Genomic DNA, 27,786 nt, shown 5'->3' with positions numbered 1-27,786 from the left:
AAATGCTTTCTATAATTTTTTAAATTAAAATTTATAGCTAAAAAAAATATGAAAATAATTAAATATTGTAAAAAAAGGAAGTTGTTTTTTAATTTCAAGCATTTATTATCAATTTAGTAAATTAAATTTAAAAAAATTTATTTCGGGGGGGGGGGGTTTGGATACGACACTGCACTACAATTATTCTTTATCAGATTAAAAAAAAATTAAACTTATTGGTAAAAGTTGAATTATCAAATCAATTATTATTATATATTTTAATATTTTTAGATTTAAATAGAGTTGTTAAGGAGCGGCGCTCCATTTTTTCAAAAACACCTGGAGTGCCCGCGGGAGCGGGAATTGGCTCCTTTTAGGGCTGGAGTAGAGGAGCCTTGCTCCACCGCTCTTTTAAATTTAATAGATTATTTTTTAAATGTTAATAAATCTATTTATTTATTAAAATTCAATAAAAAGGTAATTTTATTTGATGAGCCAAGTTTTATATTGATTTTTCATCTAATCAGTTAGTACTAAACATTTTTTCTATCTTTTTATATTAAAAATTTCTTGGAAAATCTTGTGTCATATTAATATTCATTTTATAGATATATGATAAAAAATGATATTATGGATCCAGACATCATAGAAGAAGAAATCGAGATAAAAAATAAATTATCTATTTAAAATACTTTATTGCAGATTATCAAATGTTCATAATGATAAATATCATTGCAGCTATTATCCATCCTGCATTCAAATTAAATTGGGAATGGCTAAAATCTAAAATGCAAATTAATTAATTTTTATGAAAACAAATTCCTGATGCAAAAATAGCTACTAGTTCACGGGAACCCTGCAATGATTTGGATGATTTTTTTGGATTCCATGAAATTGATCATCAGGAAGATATATAACAAATATTTTTTAAATAATGATATCAAAATTACTATTTTTGATAAATTTCCTGAATTAAAAAATATTTTTATAAAATACAATATCCCGCTTCCCTCTAGTGCTCCTGTTGAGCGCCTGTTTAGTATTGCTAAACAGGTTTTAGGGGTGAAGCGTGGATGTTTGTTAGATTCAAATTTAGAAAATTTATTATTTTTAAAAGATTATAAATATTTTGATATATCATTTAATATAATAAAACCTTTTTGATAAAAAATATGATTTTGTTTCGTGTACTTTCTAAAAAAAATGAAAATCAAAGGAGTGGCTATGGAGTGGCACTCCATTACTTGGAGCGGGAGCTAGCTCCTTTTGAGAGGGTAGGAGTGGGAGCGGGAACTAACTAAAAGGAGCATTAACAACTCTTGATTTAAGTATATATAATATGAAGATTAGTATATTATCTCCTTCATATTATATTGGGTATTTAAACTTGAATTTAGGATTTTCACAGAATGAAAAATTAAGAATAAACTAATATAATATCATAATTAAAGAAATTTTTAGAAACTGAAGAAATGTGAAAGACTTAGAATATAGCTTATTCTGAAATCCTTTTTTTTACGACTGAAAAATTCTGACGATAATTGTCTAGGAATTTTTTGAAAAAACATTAAATATTTTTAATAAATTTCCAGAAATAAGTTTTTTATTCATTAAATATAACATTGCAATTAGAGGTCTGCATTGGGCGGATTTTTAGCCCGCCCGCCCACCCTCGCCCATATTTCTGACGGGCGTGGGCGGGTTTTTTAAAATATTTTTAACGTTGGGAGGGTTAAATTAAATTGTAAAGTAATGGGCGGGTAAATTTTTTAATATTTTTCAGGTGAAATGAGCAGAACAGACTTCAATTTATTAAAAATAATAGTTTTATTTCATAATATTGCATATTATATATGTTTAATTAAAAATATATTAGAATAAGTAAATAAAAAGTCAAACCAGCCATTAAAATAATCTTTACGCATTAGGCGGGAGGGTTAAACAAAATTTATTGATAAATGGGCGGTAGGGCGGGTAAAATTTTTTAAAAAATTATAAATGGGTGAGCTAGCGAATTTAAAAAATTTAAAAGAACTAGTGGGCGTGCTTTTTGGTTAAAAACCCGCCCCGTGCAGACCTCTAATTGCAAAACTAACCTCAGTTTCTGTAGATCGCGTTTTAGCTAATTTACTTTCTTAACTACAACACATTCTTGCTCATCGGATGAAAATTGAAAAACAATTCTTTTATTAAAATTAAATAGGAAAAGAATTTAATTCAAATATATTTTATCTTTTTATATTTTAACACATCTAATTATTTAAAAAAGAGTAGCAAAAAATGCGATATTTTTTGTTATATAAGCACCAAAAATAAAATTTAAAAATATTTAACGAGGAACCCTTGACCTGAGGATCAGAAAATTTCATTGTTTCTTGTTTTGATTTGACAAAGCTTTGCAGTTAGTTATTTTTTTGTCTAGTATTATTAATTTTTTAAGACATTGGCTCAAAGTATATATATAAATTATTTATCGGGTTTCGGTTCGGTAAATAATTTGTGGATCGGCAAACCTACTAATACGATAAAATATTATTAATGTGACTTAGTAAAAAGGATTTTTTAAAAATATTTTTTCATTAATCTATTTTCAGAGAATGAGAAAAAAATACATAAATTTCTAAAGGGTTGAACACATAAAATATTTCAGAACAACAATTATGAAACTAAGAGTTCATAAAATTAATTTCATATATTAAAATTTTTGAAGTGCGCCACTCGTTTAAAAAAAATCATATCTTCTGTTATGGTTGATCATTAATCTTGTTAAAGTAACTAGCTACTTTTTTGCGAAAACTTTAGCAATGCTTAAAAAGTAGCAAATTTTTGCATTTTTTGAAATATAACGATTAAAGAACTAGTTTCCAAGTTGTTTTTTAAATATTATTTCAGTTCCTACCCGGTCTGATAAATTTTTTTATTCGGCCATCTGTGAAATTTTATTGGGGCAATAGTTTAGGACTTGGATTAATCTGGGCAGGGCTCATATTATATTTTTTTTTATAAATGATGATTTCCCCCATTTAAAATTACGGTTTATTAAATCAAGCGTTTTGTAGAACATTTGTTTAATCTAAAGAAGCTTATGGTAAGATGATATTTGATGGGTTTTCCCGACATTCGCAGTAGATTTTAATTCTAGTAATAATATTTGTTAGTTTATACACGTCAAATAAAAAAATTAATTTTATTAAAAATTGTGGCATAATTCTTTATCAAGGTCATTCATAAAATGTATGTCGATTATTAAAGTAAGGAGATAGAAATAACCTTGTGATTTTTTAATAATCAAATGAAAAGATACCTATAGAATTCATTAATCACAATCACACTTTTTTAATTTTGTGCCTTTTTATATTCGAACTTTTTATTTTTTCCTTTAATATAATATTTGATTTTCAATAAAATAAATAACTTTGATAAATTTAACATATATAATAGAACATGCATAAGAAATAACATGTTAAGTGACATTGTATTATAATTTATTTAAAAAATTTAGATAGGCAATCATCCGAATTTTTTTACTTAATTTTCTCAAAATAAAAGATTTTACATACTTTCTGTTCTGAAGCTTCTAGATTTCTTGGGGTTAGTACGAATTTTTTAAATATGATATTCTTAATTACTTAATTCTGTGCAAGCCTAATAGCCGATGTATTCGGGAATGCTGATCTTCATATATATATCGATCAGATTTTTCAGTTAAAAATGGTCCTCAGTATGATTTAAAATTTAGATTAATCCCAATGAATCCATATCACTAGACATATATACTACCAAAAACCAAATAACGCCGTGTTTTTTTTTATACAATGTAATATTAAACGCTTTATTAAGATAGGACAAAATATTTTAATTATTGTCATAACTCATAATTATAATATTATATACACATATATTACACATATGAACAAGAATTTGTTTTTAATAAGGTTGAATTTGTCAAAAGTTATTAAACAATTGCCTTGCGTAATACATTATTATGAACTCAAATTTCAATACAAACTTAAACCCGTCTCCAAAATCAACTTTTGACCATTCGGTAAAGGTTCAATTTTTTTGTGAAACAGTATCGTTTCTTCTTTTGGTATCTGTTAATAGATATTTTTTGGCTTATCATTAAATTAAAATATAAAAATTTTAATCACGTTATAAAATTTATAACTAAAGAATGAATCATTTTGTTGCCGGTAGAGAAATATAAAAGTCTTTTTTGTCTTATCTCTTAATTTTTGAGTCAAATGAACAAGATTTCATCCGCTATTTTCCTTGATAATTTGTGATGAACTTCGTTTATCTCTGGATTTGAGGCCAATTCGGGTATATTTGAAACAATTAATTTATTAATACTGTCTGATCGTTTCTCTGCTTAGCTGGAGCTTTTCGACTATGGCTGAATTAATTTTTTCTTTATGTAAATCAAAAATTTTGACCTAGATAATTGATTCAATTTGAATTTCACGTGGCATTTAAAATTATAATTTAAAAATAATTGAAAATTAAAGTTTAATTATGTTTTTTCAGATATTTAAAAACAGAATATCATACCTTCACTCTGACATTCGTTATGATCATTTTAAACCATGACTAAAACACAAAATTAAAAAATGGCGTTATTTGTGAATTAAAACACTCTTCTATAAATTGCCATAACTTTCAAAATAAATTATTTAATCATCATTGGAATCTTGAAACTAACTTTAAATTACCTTACTAAAATTATTTGGGCTGGAATATAAGTATTTACAAAATTTTGCCTACAAAGTTTGGTAAAAGTGACCAAATGTAAAACCGGAGTTAGATTAAAATATAAGTATAGTTGATTTGATAATTTAAATTTTCGCATCGACTAGTTGACAAATTAAACAGTAATTTTTAATTTAGATATTATCGTTATTAAAGGCGTCAGAAATGCATGTTACCTCCACTTTCTATATGCAATAAAAATACGAATCGAATATTTGCATTATTGTATTTGATTTGTATAATCGGATAATTGTGTTATTCATGCTAATCGAATAATTCCTTATTCGTATTCTTTACGAATAATATAAATATTATTCGATTTGATTCAATATTCTATTCGGAGATTAAATTCTTTAACACAATTTTCAAAAATACAAAAATGATTTATTAAAATTTAAAAAAGTGATATATAGATGTGAAAAAAATTAAAAAGCTTCGCATCAAATATTTATAAATTATTTCGAATAATACTGATAATTTTTAATTATACGAATTTTTCGATCCAATAGTAGATAATAAGTTACTCGACAGATAATATATTTTTCGTATTCGATTTGAAAAAATTTGGAGAGAATAATTTTGTTATTTGTAATCGAGTAGCTAATAACTTGTATGCTATAGACCTGTGCGACGCCGATTTTTTTATGGCGGCGGCGCGGCGTGTATAATTTTTAGAATTCTTTAATTATATTTATATATTAAAAAATAAATTTTTATATTAAAATTTTTATTAGTCAAATTGAACGTTAAAAGTAAAACATATGTACGTCATTTAAAAATATATATTAAAATAGTTATTATTTAAATTTGAATATTAACATTAATAAAATTAAAATATGAATTTACTAGAATAGTGTATATCATTTACATTCATTCCTACGTAAATAAGAAAAGCACAATAATGCCTGATTATAATTATTGTGAACCTTGCTTAAAATTGGGGAAAAAAAGATGAAGATTCGGATAAACATAATCCATTTTCACGGTAATTTATTTTAATTTTAGACTTATATTTATATATAACTTATATTTTAGTTATGAAATAAAATGTTTTAGTAAAAATATAATACAAGTAACCTTTCTCGGCACTTAGTTAATGTTAATAAAATATCAGAAAAAATTAATAATAAATCCATTCAAAGTCTAAAAATGTTTTTAAAGCCAACACCAAGATATAGCAACAATATAAAAGATAAAAAATGGCTCTTATGTTAGTATTAAATTTTTAATTGGTTTGTTAAACTAAATTTATTAAACTTTATTTTGAAAGTTCAGATTTCAAAATCTTAAAATTGTTTCAGAATATTTAAATTCTAATTTTATGACATAATTTAAAACTTTTAGAACATTATAGAAATGCAAATAGTGAGATTCAAGTTGAAGATAATGGGCAAACATCCATATAGCTAAAATACTCGTAAACATTCCCTTCCAAGCAACGATTATAACAACATTAGTAATCTAGAACAAGAATGTCATATTTTGCTCAGCCAACATAATATCCCAGAAGAGGATGCATTAACCTTTTGGATAAAAAAACGACTGGAACTTCCTAGGCTTGCTAATTTAGCTAGGAAGGTTCTTTATATATCTGCAACCAGTACACCCAGCGAAAATATTTTTCAATTGCTGGATTATCATTCAATGCAAAAAGGACTTCTTTATGTCCCACGAATCTTGATAAAATACTATTTATTCATGATAATTATAATTTTGCTAAATCTGAATTCTGATTTATTATATTTCGCTTGCATTCCATATATTTTAATTTGTTATAATAAAAATGAATAGAATATTACTAATATGCGTTTTTTATGACTCTGATCTTAGTAAAAATGCAATTCGTCAATTGACTTCTGAGAATGATAAGATACATAAATTTAAATTGGAGTGAGACAGGAAATAATTTAAGAAATGAATTAAACTATATTAACAATGTGTTAGAAAAGAGCCCCCAAATAAATTATAAAAAAAACTAGCTGATAGCTCGTCATGAATGACGGAGAATCAGAATTTTCTCCTTATGGATAAATAATAAATTTTACCTTTATTTGACGATGGATGAATCAGAATAGTCATATGAGAGGAATAGTTAATCCGTATTTATTCTTCCAGATATCTATAAATTTTTAGAGAAGGCAAATATATTATGGAAAATATGGAATAAAAAAATATGATTTGTGAGTTATGATATGTATCAATTCTTATAACAAATTTTCCACATCCAGACGCAATGGTTTTTACCCTCTCACTTCGTATAAAATTAACATTCATCTCAAAGAATCATTTAAATTCTTTTAAAACCTTCATAAATACTCTTTTAAAAAAGACCTGCCATCATAGATTCGAATCAATTATAGGGGCAAACCTGATTATCTCACAAACACTGTGGTGGTATCCATCCCATTGCAATAGGCTATTTAGAAGATTATTATTAAAAATATTTGTCACAGGTCAAAACCTAGGGTCTTAACTTATTAAGTATACTATCAATTAGAATTTGGTGTTAAGGGAGAAGGCAAAATAGCTTCACATGCCATTTGTTTTATATCCAAAATCCTCCTCCTAACATGGCTATTATCAAAGTAGACTATTTCAATAGCAAATTTCCTGAACATTTCAAAAATTGTTTTTATCCCAAATTTCCTGTTTATTCAAAATTCCTAGAGATATTCTGTAACATTAAAACTTCTTTATTCAGGCTACATGTCATAGATTCTGATGAAAGGATCCAGCAGGGGGTGCATTTTACCTTGTTTTTCATTATCTCATCCATTATCTTAAATCTAAATTTGATTTGGATATAAATATTTGGTTTGATGATGGAATAATCTGTGATGCTTTTCTTAAAATAATTGGTTTTCAATTTCTTGAAGCCAATTTTAAAAAACTCATTCTTAATAAGTCCAAATCCAAAATTTGTTTCCATGATAACAATATACAAAACCCACATCTATCAAGATTGAATTTTTTATTAAGTATATAAATAATAAAAATAACGAAATTAATATAATTTAAAAAAAGTGTACATTGTCAAATATTTATTCATGTTGAATACAATAAGTACATTCATTAACATATTATAACAATAATGAAAATTTTGGAATTAACTCTCATCAAAATAAGTTATATTTCTGATTCACACCTCATATAGGCTTATTTCTGATTTATTCATCATCAAATTAAGGAGAATACTAATTCCTTGTCATTCTTGTAGGATATCAGCTAGTATTCATATAAAATGCAAATATTTATAAGATTGTGGGAATGGATCCTTCCTTATGGATTTTTTTTATTAACAATGGAAGCCAAAAGCACTCCTTGTTATCCACAGAGTTTTGAATAAGTTTGCATCTACTCATGATATGGATCCATTTTTTAAGATGATTCTAATTATAAGAAAATATATTTTGATACGATACAAGGGTTAGGCCATAGTTTAATTTTTTTAAATATACCCGCACTTGGCTTAAAAAATTTAAAGATACTCAGGTCGGGCTATATATTTTAAATAGCCATTATTATCTATAAAAATTGAAAATAAATATAAAATATTTTTAAAAAATCAAGTCCGGGCCATGCCAAAATTTTTTTTAACAAAATCCAGGCAGGCTTGTGAAAATGGTACCTACAGGTCTCTAATATATTCATTACCTCAATATAAATATATAATCGGAACATATGAATTTTATTATATTAATTTCATAAAATCTGTAAAAATTATATTAATGTGCTCAATAACACAAATATTCCTAAATGATTTTTTAAAGTTAGATTAAGAAAAAAAAATGATCTTTGCTGGGATTCTAACCTAAAGCCATGAGATTTCTAAACGACGCTATTACTTACCTATTAGGCCACAGACGCTTTTCAAAATTTACGAATTTTTAAATATATATTATAAATTATGACACTGTGACTGTGACACGGCTTTTATATATATATTAATATAGAATATATATGTATTATGTATTAATTATATAAAATTGTATAGTGTAATATTAATATAAGATTGTTTAAGAATCTATAATATATCAGCTAGTTCTAATACATATGTTTATGATGTATAAGATGGTAATGTTAGATATTATTTTAATGGATGCTTTGATGAACTAGTGTTTGATATGGTAATGATGCTATAAGAATAATATTGGCTATTACGTTGTGAAAAATTTTTAAATATAAGAATATCTATTTAATAGTTTGAATTTTAAAGTAGCAACAAACTTTGAATCTTATGTGAATGTGTCACACTTAAATATTTTATCTTCTATATTAATTTTGCCAGATTAAAAAAATAAAATCTTTGCTGGGATTCGAACTTATGACCCTCACATTTGTAAGCGAAGCTCTTGCCGATTAGACAGACGCTTTTAAAAAATCGTGTTTTTTAAAATATATATTATAAATTATGACACTGTGACGGTGACACGGCTTTTATATATATTATAGATAGATATAATACATTGATTTATAAATTAAATTCATTAAAAAAATTAATTAAAATAAATATCACGCGGCGAAATCAGCGCGCCGCCGAACGTCGATAAAAATATTAAAAAATACCATCGCCGTCGGTTGAGACATCGGCGCACAGGTCTAGCTATAGCACATATTCAAATTATTTTTTGAATTTCATGATATTTATATTATTATTATATGAAAATAAATTACTAAGCTTATTTCTTTGTATTTTAAGAACTATCTAATTGAAATATAAATAATATAGTAAATTCACAAAAAATTAAACAATTAATTTATGATATGATCCGATTAGTTGCAATTACACATTTCAGATATCAAATACAATTGATTTAGAAAACGGTTGTTATAAAAAGGAATAGATAGCCATAGAGGAGAGGTATAAATAAAAATTAGATATAGATATTAAAAATGTGAATGCCGAAAAATTCGTTAAAAAGAATTAACAGGACAACTTATGCAAAAATTCTTTATGGGCCAGGGTTTGATCTTTAATGTCTTAAACAATAAAATATAAACCACAAGAGAACAAAATATACACTAGTTAGAAACGTGCTAAAAAATATTCGAAGGAAGTAACTGAGTAAGAATAATAAAATTAACATAAAAAACTAATGCGCTCGTCAAAAAATGAATATTTTAAAAATCCGTCTAAAATAGAAAGAACGTCCATCATTTTTTTCAAAAAAATCGAACTTTATTCAGGAACCGGTTCATATTTGAACGTATTCGTTTACAACACAAATTATATTTTTATGAGGTTTTATACGAATATCGATATTGGATCGGAGCCGTAAAAAATAAATAAATATCAAACTAAAAATTATTTGATGAAATATAGTTGATGTTATTTAGAAAAACCCTACTGGAGTACTTATCTCGAAATACCTTAAATAATATTTTATTATTTTAAATTTAAATGTTTCACAATAAATTCTGGAACCAGTTATAAATTCAAACCTAAAACAGTGAATATCTCGTTTAAACCATATTTTTTTTTACTTTTCTTTGGGTTAGAATTAGACAAGATGCACTGATATATTAAACTTGTCTAAGACTATCATATGATTTGTTAATATTTTTAATTTTGGATAATTTAAAATAAAATAATTTCATCCAAAAAATCAGATGGCCTGGCCTTTGTTATTGATTTTTATATTAATATTTTTAAATTTATTTTTTAAATTCACATTTTGCATCATCATTACTTACTGTATTATCTTAATAAAAGTACCACTAAGCATTAATTATTTAATATTTTACTTTATTCGTTGGTTGATACAATATATTTTTTTAAATTAAAAGACTAAAGTAGAGGAGATCATATTCACCATAATTGGGTAATGGAATTTATAATTATATACGCACGCAATTTTGAGAGCGGCACACTTATTATTTATTCATGCATTTTTCAAATATCAAGATTGTGATAGTGCATCGCTATGCACTATTTCTACATAAAATTTAATTTTAGGAAACGAAACACATCTTTGAATTTTTGTAGAAAAAAATCACAGTTGTGACTCAGCAAGTTACAGACCTGAGCTGAGACGCAGCAGGCATGGGTTTAATCCCAAACTTGATTAAATTTTGAGTAAGAAAAATGACCTTCGATTTTTTTAAACTTTAAGCAAAGAAAGGTCAATATAACTAAGAAATGGGCAAATTTTGGCCTCCTAATATATATACTTTTGGAGATATAATAAAGGGCCATAGTGGCAAAAATGACCTATTTTTTTCATTATCGGCCTTCATTGATTAATCATATCTTAAAGACTACATAATTATAAATAAAAAAAAATTTAACATCAAAAATACATACAAAGATATACTTTTAGATAAAAAAATTATTTTTAGATTTTTCAATTTTTGTTTTTTTTTATCATCCTACTTACAAGTTCTTAAAATATGGATGTAATATTGATGCCAAAAAAGCCTCCCAAAGTAATTTAATATATAAGAAATAAAAATGATTTTTTGGAAATACTGATATCTTCAATTTTTATAAAAAAATTAACAGATCTCCGCTTTTATATTAATAACAAAAAATTGGGTCTGGGACACGACCAGCGCCAAAAGAGGGCGTCTTTGTAAAATATTGTATATTAATCAGTTTTTAATACTTATTGTAAACGTCGTTGCTAACAGTTTCTTTTTTTGAGGAAAAGGAATTCGTTACTTGTTTCAAAAGGTAACGAGTAAGTAATGCGTTTCTTTTCTTGAGTAACAATAACTCAAAACTATTCGTTACTTTAAATTTTTTCTTAAAAAATATGGAAAGAATATTTTTTGTTTTATTATCATATAATATTTTTTTTTAAATTTTATAAATAATAATTTAAGCCGAGTTTTTAATTCAAATTAAATTCTTCATTTTATTTTTATTTATTACATTTTTGTTAGTCAAGATTTTTATATTGAATCAATCAAAGCATGTTAATTTATATTATCTAATATAATAATTTATGTCAATAATACTTATTTCTTCAAATGAAGATGATTTAACTCTGCCCTGTGGACCCAGTATGAAACATTTTTTACACCAAAAAAGTAAAATAAGGGCATTAAGTCTACACTTTGTAAGTGTATGATTGGGCCCTAATTCAAGTATTTCAACCTTGATATCCAGCAGTTCAAATCTAAAAAAAACATAAGAATGTAGAATGAATTCAGATTAAATTCTGATGGATAAAAATAAATTGATGAACATTTTAATATAGATTCTTGTGAAGATGAACTAATAAGTTTTTTTTTGAATATTTTAAAATTTATCCAACTAAAATATCCTGCTCAAGCCTGAGTTGCAAATCCGCACAATGCTGGAGGTTATGTAAAATTTCCATACAAATCACGCCTCCACGCCTCTCTTTCATATAAGAATGGCGGAATTAGTTTCTGTCCCTTAACCTTTGCTGCTTTTTTCCTCAAGATTAGGTATTTCAAGTTTAATCACTTCTGGTCATTGTCATTACCTAGAAACGTTATTTACACTTGGGTGAGAAAATGTCAACAGGCTTTAGGGCCTACATCCGCCCTTCAGAAAGCATGGGATATTCTCCTAGCTTCTCACTTCGTTTATTATCTTTTATCGAATTATCTGTTAGAATAATGTCTCAGCCAAGCCATTCGAATTCTAAATCGCAATGAAGGGCTATTCCAAGCAAAAATCTAGGTCTTCTTGTCTTTAATAAAGAACTTCGTATAGCTATTTTGCTTCGTCTTAGATTCAATATATCGCTTCCTTCTAAATTCATTAACTGTTCTTTACAATCTGATTTCATGGCACACTATTCTTTACATTATAGATATTCCAAAGGCCGCCTCTCACGACATACAAACATAAATATTTTAATCTCAAGCTCTTAAAATGGCCAGCATCCTAAATATCATAGAGCCCCATCATTTATGCTCAAGCAACAGCAGAAGATCCGATGATATCATCCTAATACTTTGGTCTTAATGCATGCACTTGCATCGATTTTTTGGCGCGATCTAAGAAATGCCTCAGCACGTCAGGAATCTTGAAAATAAACAAATGTTCAGACATTTATAGCGTAATTTTTATCCCAATATCACAAATACTCTTGAGGATTTTGGTGAGGAATTCCTTAAATTTATCACATTATTAGGAAGAAAATTAAACCAAATAAGTGGCGATCATAATGACGCCTTCTTACGATGCCTATTCATCAAAGTAATTGCATAGCTATTCACGTTGCATATAGCAATGCACGTAAACACATCTCCTAAGGAAAGTATTTATAAACTATCTATATCTATTTTGAGAATGATGCTGGCCCCATCTCAGACCGATTTTTATTTATAAATATAAAAGAGTTTAGTAATGTCTGCTAAATCTTTTATGGAAATGTAAGGTATTATTATTTCCAAAAAATTGTCTTTAATTCTTATGTATTGAATAAAATTGTCCGGAAAGTGGAAAAATAAAATTTTCGTATATAATTTATGTACGTAATTTTGATATTAATTTTGTTATTTACAATTATTAGTTTTTAAAATAATAATTTAATGAAGGCCGATAATGGTAGAAATACGTCATCTTTGCTATTTTGACCCATTTTTCCAATAATATAAATGTTAGGAAACTTTTTTTATTCCTTAGTTACATTAACTTTCTTTGCTTACTACATTTTTTAAAAAATCGAAGAGGATCGCCCAAATCTGGGCTGATTTGTCATGCATGGAATGACCCTTAAATAAATTAAAACGTTATTCAAATAACCCAAGGAATGACATTACTTACAACACTGGTTATTATATCTTTTTAATTTATGCTAATTAAAAAAAAATTAATTTTGTGTGTGTTCTTTAATAGTTGTTAAATTATATTGGTATAAGACTTGTAAGGAAACCTTGAAGTTATATATGGAACGAGAGAGAAACAGTAACATTGATTTCGAAGCGTTTCTAAAAAATTAGGTTAATTTTTATTTTATATTTATAATAGCTCACATTCGATTTACTTTTCTAAAAATTATAGTTTGCATCTCCTTCACTACAAACTTTACTAATAAAATAGAAAAAACTAAGATATTAGAGTTTACAATTGTTGGAGGATAAGGGTACTTTATTTTTTAGTTGAATTCATTGACACTTATTATTGATTTTGAAGTTATTTTGAAGAACTTTCCCTCTAATCTGATTTTTAGGGGATGTTGAGGCTGGTCCAGTTACTCTACAAAAGGTATATCTTAAAAATATAAAAATGACTTCATAAAATTTCTATGGAACTAGAATTCTTCATAAAAAACCTATTTCTTCCGTTTTAGATAAACATGTCTCATTAATATAAAAAATGGATGAAACAGATACGCACAAAATAATTTTTAAAGAGTAAAATGTGGATTTTACATAGATAATTCAATTTAGTATTTTAAATAAAGTAGTATCTCCTATATACATTCTATAAGCTTTGTCCATTTGAAATAATGATACATCAGGAATTTATTTCATTACTTTGCATTCAATGATTGTTCGATTCATTAAATTTCTTCAATTGAACCTGCAATCAGAGGATATAATCAAGTTTATAAATATTAGTGCCATTCCCAATCATGGCCTAGACACTAGAGATTACAAAATATTTTATTTAAGAATGGCCAAAAAAATGTTTAGATTCACATCAGTTTATATTACCTCCACCATAAAATCAGTTGTATATAATAATGGCAATTAAAGAAATATTCTTATCACACATTGGTAGAAAGGGCAAATATTGGCATGTTATTATGTATAAATTGACTTAAATCTTATATCCTATCCAAATTGTTGCTACTAAAATATCTAAAGCAGTACTATTTTTCGGTTAACGTCTTATTAACTTGTTACTATCACACTAGAGAACTCTTACAAACATTATTTTGGAAATTCCAAAGAAAACTTATATTTAAGGTGAAAAATATCATTTGAAATATTTCTTACACCCATAATCATAATGTTTTTATAATTTAATTATATATTCCTTTTTATTTATTAATTTATCATTTCGAACCAAGGCAAATATAGGAACTTGAACCTCTTTTAAAATTTTCATAAATTAAGGGTTTATTTAATGCTTAATTTTTTCATTGCTTATTATTGAAAAACCACCTCTTTATATTTTAAGGAATCGAAATCATCTATATAATTGGAACCTTTTTAGTTCAGTTTATAAACCTGGTTAATATCAGCTTCCATTTTTTGGAATGATACTAAAATTGTTTATATATATAGAAATTTATTTGGAGTGGTTAGATCCTCATGCTTCTCCTCTTCTGTTTTATTTGTATTTTATCAAAATATATTGTATATTTTTGCCTAAAATACTACGCTTTTGTTTATTATCATTTACAAAGTAATCTTTTCGATAAAAAGTGGAGTACCGCCATGATTTATTATTTTCATTGGCTTTTACTTTTAACTTGCTTCCTATATGAAACTCCCATTTCTGAATCTCAAATCTGTTTTAACTTTTTAAGCCAAATAATATATTTTTTTAACATTAGCAATATTCTTCTTAAGGGAACATTTTATGAAATTCGGGTGTTTCAATGAACCAGATCACAAATTGCCTCGTGTGATTATTTAATGAAACATTGACGATTAAATTAAAACCCATCCATATAAAAATATTTTGCTTGCTAAAAATAATTAAAATATAGACAAAGGATTATTGAAAATTCTTTTATTCCTTCTTTTGTTATTTTAATTATTTTTGCAAACAAAATATTTTTATATGGATGGGTTATTTAATCGTCAACATGTTTCATTAAATCATCACAACATGTATTTTTTAAATTTTCTTAATTCCATTTGTTTATCTAATGTGAATATGTGAACCGGGTAGATGAGGAAAATGTAATGTGGTATGGGATCATATAATTACATAATTTTTATATTAATTATTTGGCTGAACCGATATTTTTGCCAATATTTTAAAATGACGGACATAAATATGTAATCATAGAATTGGCAACTAATTTTTTATGGATAAACATCCAACTTGTTATAAAACAAAATTATTTTAAGGAGGCGTTAGAATCGAACGATTTAAAATTAAATTTGTTCAAACCCGGATGGGCAAAAAACTGACCGAAAGGCTGATTCTATTTGACGCTATCAACTCTTACTTAAACTATTTTTGCTTGATAACATCATTTCAAGATGGTTATGCATTATAAAATATCTGTTAATCTTGTGCCAATTTCTAAATATACACATTTATAATCACCCATTTTAATATCGGTGCAGCCCTGTTAATTATTTGCACCTTTTAAGCGATTTTTTATCAATCTATTTTATATTGTTGAATCTCATTATTTATTAACATATCGGTTGAAACCTGTAAAGTAATCATTTTAAATTTGTAATATATTATTCGGAACTTCAAGAGTATATCATAAAATATCAAATTTTTTATTTTATCAGATTTGAATAATATTGATAAGTTTTTCTAAAAAATATTGATCTCTGCACATTTTATAGTCAAATAAATTAAAAATTGGCCTCTTAAGGAAATGTTCTTTTTGTCAATAAATAATTGTTCGAAACTAATAGATTGAGTTGACTTTTATACAGCATATTTGGATTAGAATAGATATTTTGTTCTGAATTTGAAAATATATAATGTCCATTATACTTTTAAATTGATGTTGTTGAAACTAATTAAATTATATTTATTAATCATTAAAGAATGGAAGATTCGCTGCCCGAAGGAATCAACGAGTTAGCTATAGAATCGGTATCACGTTGTAAACCACCGATCCCAATATCCAAAAAAATGGGTAAGGCTCAGGTAATGAGACGAGACGATTCTTCCGGCGGTTGGCTTCCCGTTAAAGGGGGCGGCTTAAGTTGGGTCGGCCTGTTTTTAGATGGCACGAGTTACCAGTTGGAAGATAAAATCGGAAGAGCAAGCGATCGTCTCTCACCAGCTTTAAATTTTTGTCCTACCGCAACATCAACAGGGTCTCTCTCAAATTTATACGACCCCAAGACACTCGAAGATGTGATAGGAGGAAAGCCAGTTATTTTAGGACAACGTATCACGGACAATACAATAATACTCAATTGCCCTATTGATGAGCACATACAATATATACGCGTAAATCCTATCTTCCATCATTGGAAGACTGGCAATGATTTTAGATGTGGCTTGACCTTTCAGAGTCCAGGTCAGGCCGCAATTTTTGAGAAAGGTCTTCTAACTATTCTGGAAAAACTTAAAAACGATAAAAATCAAAATAACTCCGACATCCTATCGCCTATCAATTTAAAACGAACGGGTAATTTATTATTTTTTAAAATAAAAATACGTTAAATTTATTTATGCCTTATTTATCAACACCTTTAATATTTAATCCTCACTTTTTAGACCAATGCACGCCTTTATACTCCTCTACCTTATCAAATAGTAATCAGAATGCATCGGAAGCTCTTTTCTCTGATATTAGTACGTATATATCCCCCACTCGGCATCGCCGATACCTGGGAACAATAAAATCATCCTACGATAGAATTTCCAGCCCATATTCTTGTAACATTCAAAATCTGTCCTCAGGTAAAAGCGATTATCAATCGCACCATAAATCAATAATCGGTGGGTACAATTTGAACATGCTGAATGCCAGCATCAAACTACCCTTAAAAACGCATTTATCATCACCAATGCCCTTCCCTTCCTCACCAACTGTTTTAGATCACAAATCTAATCAGCCACCGGATGGCAATTCGACTTTAAATCTCATTTCTGGACTGGAAGAAAATCACATATTTGACAATCATTCCTCCATAAATCGTGATAATTATTGTTGTAGTGCACAGGTAGCAGATTGTATTTCAAGCATTTACTCTCCTCACCCAATAGAAACCTATGCTTCACCTCTCATATCTTCTCTCATTTTGTCTATTCACAATAAAGAGGGGATAGAAAACACATCGGTATATTCTGCAGATGATCCACCGTTTGAAAAAAAATACAACAGCCCCCCTACAAACAAAATGTCGGAAGATCCTTCGTTTTCGAAATCCAAAACTGACCACAATTATGAAAATAGTTTTGGCAATATGTTCCTATCATTTGTACCGCGATATTTTATTCGTCGTGCTGCACCTCCTTTAACACCTAGAGACACTCGCAAATATTTTCGTAAAAAATATGACGTTGGAGAAAAGTCAAATGATGAAGCCTCTATCCGAAAGGCTTCAAACCAACAATCAGCTCGCCAATTTATAGAGACGATCACGTGCATCCATTACGCCAGATGCATGCTATACACGATAAACAATAACGAAATTAATTCAGATTCCGAATACTCTGACACCCTTCTCGATCCGTGCTCATGTTCTTGCTTCATATCCAACGACACAGAGGACGAATATGAGGAAACGGATAATCAAATGGAAAACGGCTGTTCCGCTGTCAAAACAAACAAATACGAGTTTTATTCGCCTGGTGCATTTATACGCAGATGGTTGTATTTGGCGGTCATGTCAATCTTCTTCCCTTGTATATGTCTTTATCCCCTTCTCAGGTGTTGCCTCCATCGGTTTAACACAAACTCGCCTAACGATATAGATTCCGAAAATTATGGTCATGCTGCTACTACTAAGAGTGTTTTTAATAAATCTCCTGCCAACATTGTTTAAAGAGTTTACACCTTGTCTAGCTTAATGTATTATAATTAGTAAAATTTTAAAATAACAAGATGACATTTATTTAAAAAATTATGTCATGGCAATTCGCAAAATATGCACCTTTCGAAGCATTTACCAATTTTTATATAAATTATTGACCTAAACCAAAGTAAACCATATTTTAAGAAAGAATGAATGTGCAATTTTGTTTATTAATTTAAAATTTAGCACTATATTTTTCAAGCGTTGAAAATATAATTGTAATATAATTCTACCCCAAATAGCTAATAGAAAAATGTTGTTAAAAATTTATAAAATTATACATACTTTGTTTATATAAAATCGCGAATATATTTTTTTATAAATTAATTCATAAAACCTCTATTATATTATTGTTTTGTAAATCTGTAAAAAAAATAAAAATATTAAATCTCATCATTTCGAATAACGTCTAAAAAGAGACTTGAATCTTTATGACTGCCCTTTATTTGGAAAAAATATTCTAGAATATATTTTCGATCTAGATCTAATATTTATCATGTTCAAATTGATGAGCCAACTACCCTTAGAAAAATCTAACGTGTTTTTACTCCAAAGGTAACTGCTATATGAAAATGTTCAAATCCGATTTAATCTCAAATATCCAAGTTAAAAAATAAGATAAACAAGACTAAGCTAGAGTTATCATATTTTTAATCAGGGATGTGCATTTGACCTATCAAATTTGATCAATTGACCGACATTTGAGAGATCAAATATGGTCAAATTCAAATAAATGTTTTTTAAGACAGTATTTACTTTATTTTATATATAACTAGCTAATAACCCATCAAGAATGACGTAATTAGTTAGTTTGTGTATATGGTACTAAATATGCTTTATATTAAAATTTAGGAGAAAAGGAGATAAAATTGTTGCAATATAACCCGTGAGCATTAAGGGTATTAGAAATATCAAAATTTAAATTTGTTATAGGAATCATATTGGGTAAAATTAAAAATAGAGATGCTTTAAAATTTTTGAATTTTAAATATGGGCTAGACATTGGTCTCAAAATTTCGTTTTGCAGACACAGCTAGGCCTGATCAAAAAACCACGTCCCATTTAACTTTCCCAAAATTTTGCCATTTATTTCTATCGTAATTTAATAATAATGTCTTAAATTTAATTTTATATTTTGAATAAAATTTAAAATAGAGAATTTAGAATAGAGATGCTTGGAAATTTTTTACTTTTAAATATGGGGTTAGATATTGGCCTGAAATTTTTTTTGCAGACATAGCCAGGCCTAGTGTTGTTAAACGGCTCGATTTGAGCCGATTTTTAAAACGGCTAACTCAATATTTTATCCAGAATAATACTAAGCAAGCCTGGAGATTTTTTTCATAGATGACAAAAAGGTCTAGACATTAATTAGCAAAATCTCGAGGCTTAGGCAATATTATTCTGACTAAAAGATTGAGTTAGCCAGGCCTGATCAAAATACCAAGTCCCATGCAACTTTCATAAAATTTTGTTATTTATTTCTATTGTAATTTAATAACAATGTCTTAAATTTAATTTTATATTCCATTTATTTCTATTGTAATTTAATAACAAATATCTTAAATTTAATTTTATATTTAGAAAAAAATTTAAATTTGTGATAGAAATCATATTGGGTAAAATTTAAAATAGATATGCTTAAAAATTTTAAATATGGACGAGACATTGGCCTGAAATTTTTTCTCAAACCTGGCCAACCCATAATTTTGTAATTTTTTCCCAAGCCTGGTCTCTGAAAACCATATTGTTGGGATTTTTTTTTCTCAAGCCCGCCAAAAACCATAATAATTTTGTGAGTTGAGAACTGAAATAAAATATATAAAAGTCATAATTCATTTAAAAATAAAATCAGAATATGAAAGTTGCATGGGCTTGGTTTTTTAATCAGGCCTGGCGATTTCTGCAAAAAAAAATTTTCAGGCCAATCAATGTCTAGCCCATATTTAAAATTAAAAAATTTTCAAGCATTCTATTTTATATTTTACCCAATATGATTTCTATCACAAATCTAAATTTTATTCTAAATATAAAATTAAATTTAAGACATTTTTATTAAATTACAATAAAAATAAATGGCAAAATTTTATGAAAGTTGCATGGGACTTGGTTTTTTGATCATGCCTGGCTATGTCTGCAAAAAATATTTCAGGCCAATGTATAACCCATATTTAAAATCCAAAAATCTTAAAGCATCTATTTTAAATTTTATCCAATATGATTTCCATCACAAATTTAAATTTTGATATTTCTAATACATGCTCACGGTATACATTGCAACAATTTACCTCTTTTTCTCTTAAATTTAATATTTATATAAAATTTATTAATAAAGTATATTTAGTACCATACACACAAACTAAATAATTACCCTTCAACCCCGTCAGCTAGTATGGTAATAAACGGCAAAATTTTTTAAAAAAATATTAGCTATTAATTAATATATATAATTAATATTTTAAATTTAATTATATTCTAATTGGTGCATGAAACATACGCCTTTGAAACGGGGTTTGTGGTTCGACTCTCGTAGAGAGCAAAAAAACAACCTTACACTATATAGTCTCCTTAAATTTTAAATACATTAGGAAGATACGAAAATAATCATATTTTGATTATGGTGATTATATATATTAGATAGTAAAAAATGAATCTATTAATATTTTTTAAATTCTATAAATTAATGTTTCACTCTACGTGGCAGAGTTTTGTTCTGATTCATATTGAATATATCCTTTTTTAAAAATATTTTTAAATAATCTTAGGTTACGATATTCTTATTAATTATCCTGTTATCGAGATCTTTATTCTTAGTCTTTTCTTCATAAGAATATTACCCCAAGCCGACCAATTTCTTTTCGAAGGAGTAGTAGTAAAATATTTGACACTTCATTTAGTGTTGAAGGTAGGCAAAGCCGATTCCAACAACTTGAGGCCGTAATCTGATTGTTTTTTATGCATTTACTTCTTTCCAGATATTTTGGTTAACCGTCGCTTTACTTATGAAAGATATCACTTAAAATTTAATTTTTGTATCATATTACATGCTTCATCACACTCCCACTAGTAAGATACTCCCCTTGTATTGGGGATCCAATAAATAATTAGTAGTGTGGGCAAATATATTTATTTGGATAGTTTTTTTTACCAGTATATCTTTAATTTTTTTTTCTTCAGATGGAGAAAATATAGAATCATGGCATGATTGAATTACGTGTTTTCCAAATAAAGCATCGCAATTATTACGTGGGCCAAAATACATTTATCCCCTTGCACTTTCAACAAAAAGTAGTTTAAAGTTGAAGAATAGTTTAAAACATTTTTCGTCCAAAATTCTTCATTTTATATATTATTGGTAATTTCTATGGAGCAAACACCCAACTTCTTCAACAAATGCCTTCAGAGCTTTCTTGCATATTTATATTTTCTCCATACATTTTATTGACGATTAGATATTTGTTGTAATATAAATTAGCAGTTAGTGATTTTCTCAAACCATGCTAGCAAAATTATTGTATTTATTTATATAAAGATCCAGAGTTGGGCAGGTCCTCCTGAAAAAGAATCTAGATGCAGATACAGATTCTTAAAAAAAAGAATCTTAGATACAGATACTTGTATCTTTTTCAAAATATCAAAAAGATAAAAGATACTTGTATCTTTTACTAAATTAGAGTATCTAATAAAAGATACTTTTAAATTATTATTACCAATTAAATTAGAATAGTTTATAAAATACAGTTTTTATTATTTATTTGTGAATATAAGAATGAATATTTCCAATAATTAATAAAATATTTATTAATGAATTAATTATAAATAACCAGGGATTTTAATATTAGTTTTTGCCCATTAATAGCTTAAAAAAAGAAGGGAGAGTAGTATATTTAATGGGAGTTGAAAATATGCAAATAAGAAAAAAAAAATCAAATGATTTATTAGAATTTGCAGGTTATTTTCTGTGTTTTAAATATAGCTTATATTCGGAGTATATGGCATCTCTAAAAAAAAGTATACTAGTTTTATTTTATTCATTATCTTTAATAAGTATTTATCATTACTTGTTTGTGATATTTATGTATTTTTTAAAATTAGTTTATTTTCTAATATGACTTATTAATTCTTGCGTTTTATCATATATATATAAATATCATTTAAATCTCTTCAATTTTTTTTTACATATTTCTTGCAAAATCATTAATTTTATATAAAATATGAAAATAATGTACAACATTATATTATAATTATTAAATACGTAACAATTTCCTTTAATGCATTTCAAATTGATTAAATTTTGTAAATAAATACATGTAATTTTTATATTATAAATAAATAAAAGTAACTAATAAAGTTAAATTCTGCCTTATTATAATTATTTTATTAAGAGCCTTTTAAAATTATCTAATGTTATATATCAATTGTAGCTTAAATATTTCCTCTAATAAGAACTTGCTAAAATAATTATATATAAAATATGTTAGGTATGTGCCGATATTTTTTATCGGATCAGATCGGGCCGATTTCACCCATTTTAAAATACCGGTTATCGGCCAATATTATAAAATTTGATCCTATATAAAATGGCTTCTTTAACAAAAATAAAATTTTTATAAAAAGTTATATCTAAGATCATTTATTTTTATAAATAAAATCGAAATCCATTTTTATGTATATTTTTTTAATGATAATTAATTATAAACATTCTGCCATATTGTTATTTTTTTGCGCATTCTGTTTTGTTTTTAGTGAAATTGGTGATATTGACAGTTACTGTCGCCGCAAGCTGACCTCTGATAAATTGGAAATATTGGTATTTCTAAAAAGAAATCTTCGATATATTAATGTTAAATATTATTTTAAATATTTATTTCAAATTTCATAATATAATTGTTTATTACTTATTATGTATATAGATTAATGTTATTACTATTGACCAAAATCGAACGCGTTCACGTTTAAGTTCACTTCAAAAAAAAAGGAACGCGTTCACGTTCATGAACCGTTCAAAATTTTATGATAAATTTTTTTTTTAAATTTAATCTAATATAAATAAATGTATTATATTTTTTTTACACGATATATTAGCCATGTTAAAAAATAATATAGTTTTATTTTGATAATATAATTATAAATTCAATATAATATAGCAAATAAAATAATATTTTTATTTATAAAAAAATTTTCTGATTAATTTTTAATAACTTCAAAATTCATCTGATAGACAGGAACGCTTGGCAGTTAATACGGCATTAGCCATACTAAAAACGCGCTCAAGGGTAGATGAGGGAGATTGCGGTATTATACTTAATAAATAACTCTTTTAACGTGGGGAATTTATTAAAAACATTTATTGTTTTGTTATTTGCTTCAAAAGATTGAAATAAGTTATCCTTTTCCAATCCATTCTCTACTTCCTCGACAAAAAAAGGACATTGCATTATCATTTCTATGGTTTCCAAAGTTTTTTTTTCAATAACGCTATAAGTTTATTTTTAATAGGTTCGTTCTGTGGAAGTTTTATCTATGGCCATTGAAGCTTGAATACTTGATGTATAATTGCAGAAAGAACATATTGATCTTAATATATATGTCGAAATCTTTAAAAAAAATAAAATATATGTAATTAATTGAGAGTGATAGGTTTAACTTTTATTAATCCCATTTAATACGACGTCTTTCAATGGTTTACCTTATTTGAGGCCACTAATTTTTTTTTAATTTTAAAATAACTCGTTATTGTTGGGGTCATATATCCCAAATGCATTTTTTCTTCATATTTAATGATTTTACTTAGTTATATAATATAAAATAATTAATATTACAATCAAGTCTTTTTAAATTGGAACTTGAAGATTTTGACACTGATATAATACTTTTTGGGCACATTTTACACTTGGTAAGCATTGAATAAGTTCCTTCAATATAAAATGTTACTGTAAAACATTTATCATATTTAGCCATGGCAGCGTCTACATGGCCGGGGGGGGGGGTAGGAGACAAATGCCTCCAAAATATATTAGCATTTTTGGGGATAGGTATCGATTTTAAGGGGTTGATATTAATTTTTTGGGGGTAGGCATTATTTTTTTGTTGGTAGGTATTGATTTTTGGTGGGTAATTTTTGATTTGAATTATAATCTTTTTTTAATCCATTAATTGATACGATTATGATGGTTATCGTTTGATTTTCTGAAAAATGTCAATTAAAGTAAAGATATTTGTCAATTAATAAATAATATAAATTTTCTTTGTCAACGATTTTCATTTAGCATTTTATCAAGTTAATATTTACACATTTCATATTTGGTACTTTTCTTAGAGATTAATATATTTATATTATGTTTTTTAATAAATTTATAGATTTTAGCAGGATAAATTTTAGGTAATTTTTTGAGTCATGCATAAAAACATATATCAGCAAGCAAAGAATAATAAAAAACATAATATGTAAAAAATTATATTATAATAATTATTTCTTTCTAGATGCCAACAAACAAAACCATATTTAAAGTTAAGTGCAATATTATAAATTGTAAAACTTCTAAAATAAGAAGTGACAAGATACATGAACATTATAAACATAAACATCCTCATGTCAAGCCATCTGATATGAAATTTACAAAGGTAGCCATCAAAAGAGATAATAATAATTGGGTATCTTTAAATTGTGATATTCCATATAATATCACAAATGGAGTTGAAACCCAGTTGCAAAAAAAGACAATAACATCTTACTTCCAAAAAGTAATATTTTTTATTTATTATTGTAACTATAAATTTGTGAATTAATAGAAACTGATTTAAAATTTTACCAGAATAATATTAATATTAAAGTAGTCAGGGTATAGAGAAAATAAATTATATATATTATTATATAATGTTTTTTAACTGTTTATCACACTATTTTTATATCTATATATACTTTATAAAGTTCAATTTAACAATATGTTTAATAAGTTAATAATAATAATTTAAAACCAAAGTATTAAAAAAACTTATTAAGTTAATATAATGTAGTAAAATAAGGTAATGTTAATTTCTAGGAACTTTTAAATTTAAATCTTTTCATCTTTAATTGAATTAAGACTTCAAATTCTTTTACTTTTTTTAATTATAAATCTTATAAAATATGATTTGGATTCAACTATTTTCAAAATGTTATCTGTGTGAATTTCATCCCCTTTATTTACATTATGTGTTATATTAGGTATGTTTATTATCATTGTTTTATTTAGCTATTAGAATTTCTTTAGATAATATACTTTCATCATGAATTTCACAATTTTATTTATACTTAATATTGTTTTTATTTTTATAGTCATTATAATATTGTTTTATGATTTCTTCATGTGATCGCAGTTTTATATTAATCTGCATCTATCATGCCTATAAATCTTTCAAGTATATTTTAAAAATGTTTTTACATGATCTAACAAAGTCATATTGATGTTTATGATTATTGCGTTCAAAATATGTGAATTCCCTTTGTATTCTACATTCACTTGTGCTTTACCTATTACTTGTCTCATCTTTCCATTGTAACCTGATAACTTTATGTTGGACTTCATAATATTTTTAATACCTGTTTTCTCAATCATGTATTCATGTAGAATTAAAACATTTATTAAAAACTTAATTATAATGTAGTTAAAAAAAATTATCATTTGCCTAAAAATTTATTAAAAATATAGTTATCATAAGGAAAGAAATTAAACTCCTCTTTATTTATAGAAAATCTCAGTTATTGAAGATTCACAAATTGTATAATCTCCTCATCCAATCCCCAGTTCCAGTGAGGTGTTTACTTTGCATGATGAGGTATTAAATTTAAATACGAATTATATGATAACTTTTGAAAGAAATAAATTATGATTATGAGGTTAATTAAATATTTCCAACCTTTATTAAAAACTTAATTATAATGTAGTTAAGAATAAAATGACCATTTGACTAAAATTTTATTAAAAATATAGTTTTTCATAAGTAACTCTTTATAGCAAATCTCCAATATTGAAGATTCACAAATTGTTTATCTTCTCATCCAATCCCCAGTTCCAGTGAGACGCTTACTTTGCATGATAAGGTATTTAATTTAAATATGAATTATATGATAACTTTTGAAGAAAATAAATTATGATTATTAGGTTATTCAAATATTTCCAACATTTATTTAAAACTTAATTATAAAAGAAAAAAATTACCATTTGGCTAAATTTTATTAAAAATATAGTTTTCATAAGGAAAGAAATTAAACTCCTCTTTGTTTATAGAAAATCTCAGTTATTGAAGATTCACAAATTGTATTATCTCCTCATCCCCCCCAGTTCCAGTGAGGTGCTTACTTTGCATGATGAGGTATTTAATTTAAATACGAATTATATGATAACTTTTGAAGAAAATAAATTAGGACATTTAAATATTTCCAACATTTATTGATTAACTTAATTATAATGTAGCTAAGAATAAAATGACCATTTGGCTGAAATTATATTAAAAATAGATTTTCATAAGTAAACAAATTATACTCTTTATTTATAGCAAATCTCCAATATTGAAGATTCACAAATTGTATTATCTCCTCATCCAATCCCCTGTTCTAGTGAGGCACTTACTTTGCATGAGGCATTATATTTAAATAAAATTTATATAATGACTTTTGAAGGGAATAAATTATGAGGATATTCAAAGTCCAAGTCTTATTCAGCTATACAAAAAAAAGGAACCAAATGACCCTTTTCACTTTATATTTTTTAGGATGACAAATATTTTGATAAATTTCATAATTGCTGTAGGCCCTTGTCAGCCATGTACAAATAAATTTCAATATCCTGTTACTAACAAGAGGTTTTAAATAATATTTATTTTCATTAATTTTTACCCATCCATTATTTCTATACCAATATATTTTTTTTTACTTTTTAAACAGAAGCATGAATATAACCTATATAGAAAGGTTAATATAGATGGTTCCCTCAACCCCAGAAATTGGCTATCTTATAGCACTACTTTAGAGAAAGTCTTTTGTCTATATTGTATTATGTTTGGTGGCCCTAAGTCCAATACTTTTTGGACTCAACATGGGGTAAATAATTGGAAAAACATAAAGCGTGACTTAGAGAGACACGAAGCATCTTCTCTTCATAAAGATTGTGAATATGCAAACATGACTTGGCTTGCAAATAAACGCATTCAAGATCATTTGCTATCAAATAAGCTTGATATAATCATGGAAAATCGTAATATAGTTCATAATATTATCGATGCCATTATGTACCTTATAAAATGTAATATAGCCTTTTGGGGTTCTAATTCGAATGAAGGTAATTTTATGTGTCTCATAAAATTAATGGCAAAAACGGTTCCAACTTTACGTGCATACATGGATAACAACGAAAAATT

General features: G+C 26.4%; 1 protein-coding gene across 2 annotated transcripts in view; it reads left to right on the top strand.

Moving 5' to 3' along the window:
- Positions 1–18,625, top strand: part of LOC135927878 (sprouty-related, EVH1 domain-containing protein 2-like) — a 31,428-nt gene extending 12,803 nt beyond the window's left edge. For both annotated transcript variants that reach the window (XM_065464112.1, XM_065464113.1), the window contains exons 2-3: positions 16,402–16,994; positions 17,084–18,625. In XM_065464112.1, the coding sequence (XP_065320184.1) occupies positions 16,402–16,994; positions 17,084–18,357 (1,867 nt within the window). In that variant the 3' untranslated portion in view covers positions 18,358–18,625. The remainder of the gene's footprint in view (positions 1–16,401; positions 16,995–17,083) is intronic.
- Positions 18,626–27,786: the final 9,161 nt, after the last annotated feature.

The sequence above is a fragment of the Gordionus sp. m RMFG-2023 genome, chromosome 4 (genome assembly GCF_954871325.1).
Source record: "Gordionus sp. m RMFG-2023 chromosome 4, tfGorSpeb1-WG-v2, whole genome shotgun sequence".
NCBI classification, from domain to species: domain Eukaryota; kingdom Metazoa; phylum Nematomorpha; class Gordioida; order Chordodea; family Parachordodidae; genus Gordionus; species Gordionus sp. m RMFG-2023.
The sequence above is the reverse complement of the archived record's forward strand: the minus strand, read 5'-3'. Positions and strand labels throughout refer to the sequence as shown.